An 11,671-nucleotide genomic window follows, 5' to 3' on the forward strand; every position below is an offset into this window, starting at 1 on the left:
CTCCCGGCAGCCGCAGCGGTGCAGGAAGCTGCAGCTCCCATGGACGGACCCAGCAAGTGGAGACTCTAGCTGTGGGAAACACTCTGCAGGGCGATGCACGGACAAGATCAGAGTTTGGAGACTTGTAAGAGATAAAACAAGCTCAAGTGAGAGTAGTTTCTCCTGGCCCTCTGCCGCGGCAGCTGGGGGTCAGGCACACACTGGAGGGACAGCTGGGAGCAGCCCTCCACTCTGTTCCCCTCCACGCCTGGTGACCGTATTCGCGAACGGGTCATCCTCGAGCAACACGGGCTTTGGTGCAAGCGCACAGCTGGGAGAGCAGCACCCAGAGAGACGAGGGGCATCACTGGCCATGGACCTGCCAACACCCACGTTCAACCTGCCAGAGCCTTTGGGGCAACCAGGCTTTTACCGTCAGACCTGAGGGATCTCTCAGGGCCAGCAGAGCCTAGGCTGGGGATGCAGTTTCCAAAGACACACCAGCTTCAGCAGGCTCTTGGAAACCCCCCACGAACCGGGAGTTCCATGGGCTGATCTCACAGCTGCCACCTCCAAACAAGCCCCCGTTCTGCTGAAGCACAGGGAGAGCCTACGGGGAGAGGGAGGATGCTGCCGGCCCCTGGAAGGGCGCTGGGCAAAGCTTCGCCCTTCAGGGCTTCCTAGTAGGAACAAACATGTCATCAACAGGCACTGCCTGGCCTTGCCTGGCTCCGGACATCCCACCACGGCCACACACATGGCAAGTTTGTGAGGTGTGAGTTTCTGCAGCTCACCCGATGTGGCTTTTGTGTTCAGCTCCAACTAGAGCCAGGCTGCGGGTCCTCAGCAGGTTACGGATGCTTGCAGCAACGGATTCCTCCTCAGTCTTCAGTTTGGTTAAAATACTTCAAAATAAACCGCAAGCACTCGATACACCAAGATCCACTCAACGGAATGAGTTAACAGGAGGTTTATCAGAAATTAGTGTTAGAAAACAAGGTCTGCTGACTTGGCCACCCAGCCAAGGTGCAGCTGAGCTCCAGGGACTCCTTTCTTTAGGAGTTAAGCAGGCGATTCTTATACGAATTACACTTCAATTAAAAACCTTCCAGGAAAAGAGAACAGGCACCTCTGAACAAAACCAAGGCATACAGCGCCCGGTGAAGTGTTTGTTTAATCAGCTCACTCTGAGCGCTGTTGAGGAGAACTCCAGGCGAAATTCTTGGAAGGCCATCAGCGACGCGGGGAGGACCCGCGCCCCACTGCGCGTTAATGAGAGCGAGGCAGCGGGAGGCGGTGAGCTCGCCAACCAGCCCGAGCTCCACTGAAGGAACAAGCCAGCCCTACGCGGTGTGACGGCGTCTAATTACTCCCTTTCCTGAGGACAACCCTCCTGAGAGACAGAACAATACACCTCGAATTCTAATTAAAAAACCCAAACCCAGCAGCCTTGGCGTGGATCCCACACGGTGCTGGATTTGCATAACAGAGCTGGTAACAAACGCTGCGAGCATTTTGCACCCTCATCTTCAACAGAGCCTCCGGGGCAGCAACAGCTCCAGCGACCTTTGCTAAGCAGCGGCTGCCCGGGAACTCACAGGCTGCGGTGAGGCATGACCAGGCTCTAACACAGCTTCACTCTGCAGACTTGGTGACTTGCCATTGTGATTTTCTCCTCCCACAAAGGCTGCCAGCAACGGATGGGTCTGGTGGGTCCTCTTTCCTCCCAGCTTCTCCTCAGGCAGGCGGGAGCACGCAGCTGCCACAGCATCACCTCTCCAGGGCATCTCCTCCTCCTGTCCACAGCCCAGGTCTGCAGCTGCAGGGCTCAAGGGGGTGAGACGGGCCACCTTGCTTTAGGATCACAGCTGGAGAGCAGGCAGAGCACCACCTAGGGAGCTGGGCAGAGCCTGCTGAGGTTGGGATACTCGCACCACGTCTGCAAAGCCTTCTTTGCAGGCAAAAACTGTGAAAACAAAGAGGAGCTTGTGTTTGGTACAAGGAGGCTGAAGGACTAAAGCTCCTGCCTGAATCTCACAGCCTCAGTGCAGAACGAGGCAGGACTGTTCCACTGCAGTTCGAGTGCCCTTCCTTACAGCGCCTCGGCTGTCCTTAGAAAACGCGGCTGAGTTCACATGTTGCACAATTCAGAAATTCCCCCTGGGTGTAAATACGTTGATCGGCTCCTTCATGCACACAAAACCAGCGGCATCCCCCGGAGGCTCCACGCATTGACCCAGGAGTTATCGCATCTCCTATCCAAGACACCAAAAGAAACGTTAATGGAAACGGGACTTTGGTACAGACACAACCAGGCGGTGCCTCTCCCCAGCTCCACGCACCGTTGTGAGCCCAGTTCCAGGCTGCCAGATCCTCACCCTGAGCCACTGGGGATGAACGACCAGAACCCCATGTGCTGCAAACCTCGGCGATGAACAGAGCTCAGTTGAGTTTGTGCTTGAGCTATGGACGCTCTGGTTGGTTCTGGACATTCAAGAGGCCTCAATCTTTCCAGTTTTTGCTATTTTTGACAACTTGGGAACGCCATCTCCAGCGGAGCAAGACATCAGTCAGGGATACATTGGATAAGTGTGTCTGTGATGATGGTAAATGAAATGTACTCTTTAAGTAAACCTGTCAACAAGGGAAGTACGCACCTTCAAACAGCTACAAAAGTCAAACCCTACTTAAAGGAAGCAAAACTGAAATCAGAATTCAGCTACGGCCTGTAAAAGAAATCTCACCAATGCCCACGAGGTGGGGACGAGCACCAAACCCACCTGAAGCACGGTCCTGGCTGTGGCCAGTTTTCAACCTCCACCTTTACACCAGCAGTATCGCAATCTCATCGGTCAGTAGTGAAGGGCACAGTTCCTTCAGCAGCTACGGCACAAGTCCCTTCCCAAGTAATCAGCCCCTTCTAAATTCTATTACATTTTAAGTGGAAACTCACAGCCTTTGTCGCTGCAGAGAGCCACCAGCACCTGCTGATCTTCCAGCGAACGCTCCTGCCCACGAAGCTCATACTAAACCCACCCTCAAACACCTAATCAGTTATTTACGTAACGTTCCAGAAGCCACCAGAGGTAGAACGCTTCAGCCGAGGCACAGCGACCGCACAACACTCAGGACAAAGCCCTCCTGCCACCAGCAGCCGCACCAACATCTCTGTGAGCTCCACCAGGAACAAGGACACGAACTCGCCTCCTCCGGGAGAGGACGTTTCTGTTCCAGTTCTGCAACACGCCGCCCAGAGACACTCGGGCATTCAACACCTGCCAGCAAACGTGGTTCTAGAGCAGACCATGGCCTCACTGTTTGCTTTCGGGGCTGGGTTCTTGACGGACAACGTTCTTGACGGACAACGTTCTTGACGGACAACAGCACGAACGTCCCTCAGCCACCTCCTCGCTGGTGACTGCAGAGCTTCAGAAAAGTCAGGCTAAAGTCTCTCCCCAATTCCAGCCCCTCTCACACCCCACTGCTGAACAAGCGCCGGGATTTCTATCCTCCCAGACTGGAGTGGGGTGAAACCGGGGACAGATGACGAGAAATACTCGACAGTCGCACTGCGACATGACCCCCCGGCACATATTTAACGCAGCTCATCACGAAACACTCTGGCAGCCTCTTAATGCTCGACAACATGTTCTTCCTCCGGTTTCAGCTCCAGCTCTCCCCACTGGGAAGCCCGTCCCAGCTGCATTTTTCAGTGCCTGTGGATGACAGTAATGTGAGCCAAGAAAAAAAAAATATTGTTTTGAATTAAAGCAGAAAAATAGCTGCGGCAGAGGGGCGTGTGATACGTGCCTTGGCCGGCCAGAAATACGGTTTAATAAAAACCCCGCAGCACAACGCACGCTTCAAAGAGTCCCCAGCTACGAGAGTAACGATCCCGCTCAGCTGCGATTTTTAATCTATTTTTGCAGCACAGTGACAAGAAGAAAAAAAATTCTGGGGTAAGGAATAAAAATTTCATTCCAGTGACCATTTTTTATGGCATGTTTAAAATGTGTTTTTAAATGGTGCACGCTGGCTTTGCTTTAATCTCCTGAAATACGTCCTTACGATGGAAGCCCCGGGGCTACGGATCCATCGGTGCTGGTTATTAACAAATTATAATCCCCGTACGTCTCCCCAGGGGACAGGTTTTAGGTCCAAAAGATTGTCAACCCTGTACTCTGACACACTTGAATTAGTTGCTTGTGTACACTAAATCCATTTATTTTAAATTTATTTTGTCTACATTTAGTGAAATAAAAACATCGCCCTGTACAATCCACCATCAGCAGTGAGTACAACAGCAAAAAATATTATACAGTTTATACACACTAAAACCTTCTCCTTTTTCCTCTAAGAAACCCGAACAAACCTAATCAATATAGAGTTTCATTTAGAACTTGAATCACAGAAGGGAAAGCCAAAATTCTTACGGTCCTTTCTGAGCCCCCAGAAGTTCCTGACCCATGTTGTTGGAACAGTGAGTGCAGCTGGAAGGGTGAGACATGCTCAAGGTGTCTTCTTGGGTCTTCAAAAAATTACCAAAGGTTTAAATTAAACGTGGCTAAAGAAACGTCGGCAGCGCAGCAGCATCACCGGGAGTCCTGCCTTACCGGGCGTGGTTTCTCTGGCACCCAACTCGTACAATGCGCGAAGCGACACTACAGGAACACAGTTACAGCAACACCGAGGAGCTGGGGAAATGAAATTCCAACCATTTTATTTTTTTAAATGAGCTGTATTTTTCTAAATTCGTTTTTATTTCTCTGTTTTCATACAGTATTGAAAACAAACGCGGCACATTCACATTTTCCCGAAGAATTGTAAGGATGATCTCTACAGGGATAACGTCGAGAAGCCTGAAGCTCAATCAATCGATGTTGAAAACTCTCAAAAGGAGTAAAAGGCTTGATCTGAACGGTCTAGAACATGTATTGTAATTTAATAGAAGAGATGGTCGTCTTAATATTAATGATTTAAAAGAACTTCCCAGTTCATGCGAAGAGTACAGTCCAAGAATAAATCAAATTTTCTGAACGCATTTTATGCTACGTAAGTGTACACTTTGCGATCCTCAGGTGTTCGTGCCAAATATTCTCTCTCAATAAGTCCTTCAATACGTTTTTTAATAACAACTGGACTTGGTAAGAATCGGGCCTTCAGCTGCTGAGTTACCTGAAAGATCAAAACCGACTGTGAGAGATCACAGGGCAAATCATTACGTACATAATGAGGAAAAAATATTGTTAGAGAGGGCTGGCTGCAGCCATGGAGCACAGGCAGCAGTCTGCAAACCTTGGGCAGCTTTTTTCTCCCCCATCAGTCACCTGCTCATTTTCGGGTGCGATTCAAAGCCCCGACCCCGCAAGGGGCACGGTCACCACCGAGAACCCTCTCGATTTCACAGCTCTGAGGGAGCTCGAGCGGGAAACACGTACGGCTCCTGAGCTGCCAGAGCTCCAGACTCTTTCAGAGAGCTCAGATCTCTCGAACCTGATCCCAGCAGCCAGTAACAAGATCAAAGCAGAAAATAATGACTGTGAAGTACAGCGGGGTTTGTTGCCAACTGCTACTTCAAGAAATTTGGGAATGTCATAAGAGCACTAAAAAGGGGGAAGGAAAATGAAATACACCCTGAGGACGTCCTGAACTGGAGGACGAGGATTTAACATCTTCAGATAGGCAGGGAGGCAGAACCCTGGATGGATTAAACCCAGCAGCTCCCCAAAGCCCCTCACACCCCGTCAGTGAGCGCTGGGTAACCCTCATGATTGACCCGAGAAGCAAAGAGCGCCCCCGCGCCCCGCAGGCCAGTTACCTCTGCTACTAGCACATTGTGCTGCATCTTCTTCCTAGATTTCATTATCCGGACTATAGCAGCTTCTATCTCGTGTTTTCTGTCATCGTCTACTTTCTGCCTGGTTTCTTTCCTTTCGGGATCAGATTCTCCTTGTTTGGCCGCAACTGGGAGACAAGAAGGTAAAACTCGTTAGCAAAATGAATTTCGTGGTGCCAGAGTCCGCTTCGTTTTCTATTTCATCTAGACATCAAGTTTTATTTTCCTGAGTTTTGACATTCTCAAACTTCTTTTTTTTTTTTTTGGTAAAAGCAGCCACAAGAACGTTAGCACTTGCTGGCATGTTTTGATGGCAGCTGACAAGGTAACAATCTGGTAGTTAATTGTTCAAACCCGAACAGTACGCCAAGCTGCTCACAGACCCCACCAACCCCCACGCTCTGCTAAGTATTCTTCTCTCTCATACCAAATAATCCATTAAGTGAAATAGGACTGGAAAACTACTTCACAGACTAATACTTTAAAAGTTCATTAGTCAGAGGAGAGAGTCCAGCCTTATCCTCTCCAACCCAATTATATTCTTTGTTGTCTGTTCTCCTCTACTATGCACGCTTCGGTTTTGCTCTCCTCACCCTCTCAGCCCACCCAAGCCCTCCTCCCATGCTGCTCTGCCAGCAGCACCAAAACTTGAGGCAATTTTCCTATTTCTGAATCAGAGGCATATTTTTAATCTCACTATTACTTTGAATTTTATGTCTCAACAGCTCCCATTAACAGATAATTACAAATGCTGCAAAGTAGAAGGCTTAACTACGACTTCCACGCTTTTCTCAGCATTTAAATTAACATTTAAATCATCAGCCCAAACCATAGATCACTCTTGTCCTTCTATCTATATGGGAATCCATCCTGCAAAAGGTGGTTTGGGGACCGCAAGGCAGTAAACGCACAGCTGGCTTACCTGTCTGAATCTTGACTCTGTGCAGCTTCGACGTGAACTGGTCATTCACTGTAAATATATGACCGTTCTCTATTTCTTTTGACTTGGGCTCTTTCGTAAGCACCCGCTGTGTCGGTTTGCCACACGCGAGGGACTGGAGGGCTCTGACCAGCTCTCTTTCAGGGATATCGGTTTCTTGTTGAATTTCCTACAGAAAAACACCCTCCTTAGTTGATGGCCATGGCAGAGACAGTTTATTTTCAGCGCAGGTGCCCTTGTCTAGGCCTTCTCCAGGTGACATACAAGACCCCAACCATCACCAAATTCCTAATGCTCAGGGCACACAAACCGCACTGATGCCTTCAGGCTAAAAGCAGCAGCAACTCCAGGTGATCCAACTGCTACAGAACTCTAAAGAACTTGTTAGAAGTTCTTTAACCAGCTAAGGAATAAAATCAGACCCCGAGATACAACTAAGTTCCACTAAACAATGTTATCTCTTTACTGTACTCAAGTTTTTTTGGTGGTTTTTTTTTTTTTCCACCTCTCTACACACCAATCCATGGAAAAAAAGCCACTGTTCTGTCTCATCCACCACTGACAACAGGCCCCAGCAGTAACCGGGACTCTGTCCTGGACTCCCCCTCTACGCTTTGTTCCACGGTCTCAGTGGTGCCACGGCTCAAGCAGAACATCCCTCACGTTCCAACCACAGACCCAACACTACATGTCCTGTGTTGACTTTATGTGAAATCATGGTTTTGACATGAGTTCAAATTCATCTGAATGAGGTAAACTAAAAAAATAACCAGTAGAGTCTAAAACTTAGAAGACTCAGACTTTGTGATATCTACTGCTTATGGATGACTGGGAAATCCCAAAGGGAGAGTATTCTGACCCCTCGGTACTTCTGAGCTGGTTTCACTCCACTCAGTCACATCCCAAGCCAGCCGCTAAACCCACACAAACCATTTGGGTTTTTCAGAATTAAAAAACTGGCATTAAAATAAGAGCCACAGAAAGAGCTGCTCTGCCACGTGCTGCCTCAGAGGACGGCAGGAACTTCCCGCTGGATTGAGCGGCACAGCCATGACTGTAACATGGGCAGGACAGATGCTCCTGCGCTCGCTTTTTCCTGCGCTCTGCAGCACCGCGCTTCTCTAAACGTATTTTCTATAGACACTTGATGTGACAGTGAAAAAGGTCTACGTTTTTTTTCGCCTGTTTTAAAGAGCACACTGGAGTCGTGCCCGTGAGCAGTGCCAATCACAGCCTCAGTTCTAAAACTGTTCCCAGATGAGTCCTCCCAGGAGGTTACAAGAGGGACAATTCCAGGCATGGAACTGCCCCTGTCCGGTTCTACACTGGGGAAAAAAGTTCATTAGAAGAAAAATGCACAGAAGGAAACAGAAGGAAAACCACAACATGTCATTTTGCTGAAATGACAAGAAAAAAGAGATTTTAATTTTCATTTACAGGTTTCAACTTGTCTTCCAAAGAAGAGAGAAAACAGGGAAGTCCGTTTTAAGTTCTAGTCTCTCATTTTTGTGGGATTAGTCAACAACTTCTACTGCAGTCATATTTGTATGTCTCGTTTGTAAAACCTAAGGAATGAACCAAAAATGTTCCCCGTGTTTTGGATGTCATCGCAAAACAACAGGGCATTTCACCTTTTAGAACACCGAGCTGTCAACTGACAGAAAACAAGCTGAGCACTAGAGGAGACGATGAGAGGAAACCGAATTCTGAGAATGGCGCATTCTTTGAAGGCCCACGTGAAGATCCTGCCCCTTTGCCTCACAGTGCCACCCTAGCCCCACCCCGCCAGCAGCTCCTGCACCAACACACTGTTGCTCTGTAGCAATACAGCAAACCCACACAATTTCATGAAGGAATTGTGCTACACAATGATCCTTTAGGTTTCGGTACCATCTCGTGCATAACTTTTGCATCATCATCACCCCACTCTTGTCTCTTAAAGGCTGTTTCCAGCTATGTTGCAGTTAAAGCACTAACTAGGTAGGACAGAGAAGCACCAGTTGCCTGGCACTCAGCAATTAATCATGTGTTTGATAACCAACAGACAAAGAAAATTCACCCTGCTCCCGAGCTTTCATAATCTTTCCTGGCTGGAGTTAAGGATGACTCCCCCACCTTTCACCAAAGAAACCAAACCAAACAAACAGCCTTCCAAATGTTTTAGGCACTGAGGGAGAAAGGAAGAGAAATAAACCAAGCACACACAACCCAAGAGCTCAGAGACATTCCTCCTCTCTATCACCTGGTCTGAGGGCAATCAACCATCACTTACAGCACCTTTTAAACACTGTATTTTTCACTGCTCTACCAAGTATTAATTACTCACGGGAGAGGCTCCACTACTCAAAGTCTGCGATTTTGTGGAATAAGGCAGCCATGAGCCCAATTTCCACACCAACTTCAAGACAAACCCCGAGCTGTTAAGCCCTCCTCTCTTTTTCCTCTGTGAAAATTCTGCAGAGAAATTACTCAAAGCTGTAATGCTCTCGCAGCGGATTTCACCACACACCAGACTGCCTGTGCTCTAAAATAATCTTTTTTTGAGCTACGAGCAGTTTATTAAGAGCCTCTTATCAAACCTTGCCTTCCTTAATCCTAATTGAGACCATTTCAGAGAAACACTCCTTACGAACAGGCTAGAACACGCCAAGTCAGACAAAACCAAAAGCCAAGTAAAAAGGCAAATGATCACTATGCACAGCACAGTCAAAAGCGATGAGAAAACCTGGAAATCCACCCGTTTCCAACCGCACCCAGACTGCTCTGAGGCTGCCAACGCTCCCTCAAACAGAAGATAATGTCTAAAACAAAACTGTTAACTGACAGCATCAACACAGCGCTCAAACCTCACAGCACAAGACACTCCTCCACTCCCAAAGGCTTCTCTATCAGTGCCATCAGCTGACCAACCTTTCTTGGCAATGCCCCTCTGGTCTCCTCCTTAAGAACTGATCCAGACCTTCCTCACTGCTCCCCCTGACTCACCCGCTCTGAAAAGGGCTGGAAGTTCTTTGCTCCATCCCACAGCTTGCTCCAGCCTGCCAATTTAAGCGGTTCGGTATTTAAGCCACCGGGATTCAAACCCTTCTCCGCCCTTTGGCCTCTAAATCCAGTTTCTCAAAGATAAAATGAGCAGATGGAGCCACCTGCTGCATTCCAGCTTCTGCTGCTTCTCCGTAGCTCTGCAGCCTAGGAACAACCATGCTCATGACTCGCTTCAGCCTCTCTGGGAACTGCTGTGCCCCTATAATTTCCTCCCCTAGGATTGCCTCCTGGCTGACGCGCTGATGATCTGCCTCCTGGCTTAACCCACACTCAAACCGAACGAGAGGCTCCTGATCTTCAAAGGTCTATTATGCCTAAACCAGTTATTTAAAATCAGGTGAGAAAACCACAGTGCTTACCTCAAAAGTGTATTTTTCTCTGTTGTTAAAGAGCATTAATATCGTCATCTGGAAAGTGGAGACTTGCAGTATGTGCTTCCGTGTATTGGAGCCTGTTACCTGGGCTCCTCCTACGCCAACCTCAGAGCCATCTTCCTGTTTTAAAATTACAAAGCCACTGTTAGATTATTCTCCACTGCAAAATGTTGTGGCTCAGTAGAAGGACAATTATCTGCTAAAATAGTTATCTAGGAGATCACTCTACACAAGTGCCAGAAGAGCAGGGGTCTGGTGGCACCAGCAGCATGTGTTTCCAGCAGCTGCCTTAGAATTGCATGGTGATGGAAGGTGGAGGCACCTCTGGAGGTGCAGATGACAAGCAGGTGAACCTTGGCTTCACAACACTTTTCAGATTTAAAAAATTTACTCTGAAGTGAAACAAGTTTTATGTCACTTTTGTCTGATTCACAGTCAAAAAACTCCCAAACACTCAAACCACTGAGGTCCCGTCGAGATCGGAATTACTACTTTTCTACAAGGTACCACAGAAATGACGTCAAGGGCTACATCCAAATTAGATTTAGAGAGAAAAAAAAAAGTTAGAGCCACTACAAAGGACAAATCAGACTACAAGGCCTATGAAAGGCACCTTTTCCTTACTCTTCTATCATCGGTGGGTAAGCTTTTATTTTACCAAATTCTGAAATTACTGCAAAGGAGCGTCTGCCTACTTTAAAAAAAGAAGACTATTTTTATACTCTTGATACTTTACCTTTTTAACAGGCCCATAGAAAGTGGCATTGAGATCTGCAGAGCCCATATGGTGCTGGAGTGTCAGCTGGCGCCCGCTGTGTTTGGCTAAATAAAATCTGTAATGATCGAATCGGAAAGTTAGATCCAAAATGTGAATCATGTATTAAGAGGAAATGGCTTCAAACTATTACACAGACTTTTCACAGCCATTAAGGACACTCTTCAGAAATTTCTAACCTTTGCTATTGCACAACGTTAACGCGTTAAAATTCTACTTTAAAGCTCCCAAATCCTCCAGCCTTGTAATGTGACTAGAGCATTCTTTGCTTTTCACATGACCTGCAGAAGAGCAGGATGCCAGTGGGTCCTTCATGGTACAACACACCTGAAAGGTAAGCTAAGAAGTTTCTTAAAAGTCTGTTTGAACACATACCTTCTAAATACTTCAAAAGCATGCCTGGGAGCTGGAGGGATGTTGCACTTTGGTGTGGCTGACTGAGTAGGCCAGTAACCTGTCGTGAGGACCCGCACTGTAAGATCAACACCACCTAATGAGACCTAAGGGCAATGGGAAGAAAACAGCCACTGCTTTAGAACAGGAACTGAAACGGTGTAGAATTTCCACAGACTAAGAAACAAATAGACATAGATCTATAAATGCCATTTTTACAAAGCCAGGCAAATGAATTCATCGCTACTGGAGTAGATGGTGCAGTAAAGATCCTTCACATTATTCCCCTCTGGCTTCTACGAGCGTACAGACATTAACAGAAGAATTCT

The 11,671-nt window shown here is 47.6% G+C and overlaps 1 protein-coding gene across 1 annotated transcript in view; it reads right to left on the reverse strand.

The window, feature by feature from the left end:
- Positions 1–4,674: 4,674 nt before the first annotated feature.
- Positions 4,675–11,671, reverse strand: part of CUL3 (cullin 3) — a 27,421-nt gene continuing 20,424 nt past the window's right edge. The window contains exons 10-15 of the mRNA XM_010137079.1: positions 11,325–11,449; positions 10,911–11,007; positions 10,160–10,294; positions 6,738–6,924; positions 5,798–5,943; positions 4,675–5,154 (exon numbers count right to left, since the gene is read on the reverse strand). Coding sequence (XP_010135381.1) covers positions 5,023–5,154; positions 5,798–5,943; positions 6,738–6,924; positions 10,160–10,294; positions 10,911–11,007; positions 11,325–11,449 — 822 coding nt within the window. The 3' untranslated portion in view covers positions 4,675–5,022. The remainder of the gene's footprint in view (positions 5,155–5,797; positions 5,944–6,737; positions 6,925–10,159; positions 10,295–10,910; positions 11,008–11,324; positions 11,450–11,671) is intronic.

This window comes from Buceros rhinoceros, unplaced genomic scaffold (assembly GCF_000710305.1).
Source record: "Buceros rhinoceros silvestris isolate BGI_N320 unplaced genomic scaffold, ASM71030v1 scaffold3585, whole genome shotgun sequence".
NCBI classification, from domain to species: Eukaryota; Metazoa; Chordata; class Aves; order Bucerotiformes; family Bucerotidae; genus Buceros; species Buceros rhinoceros.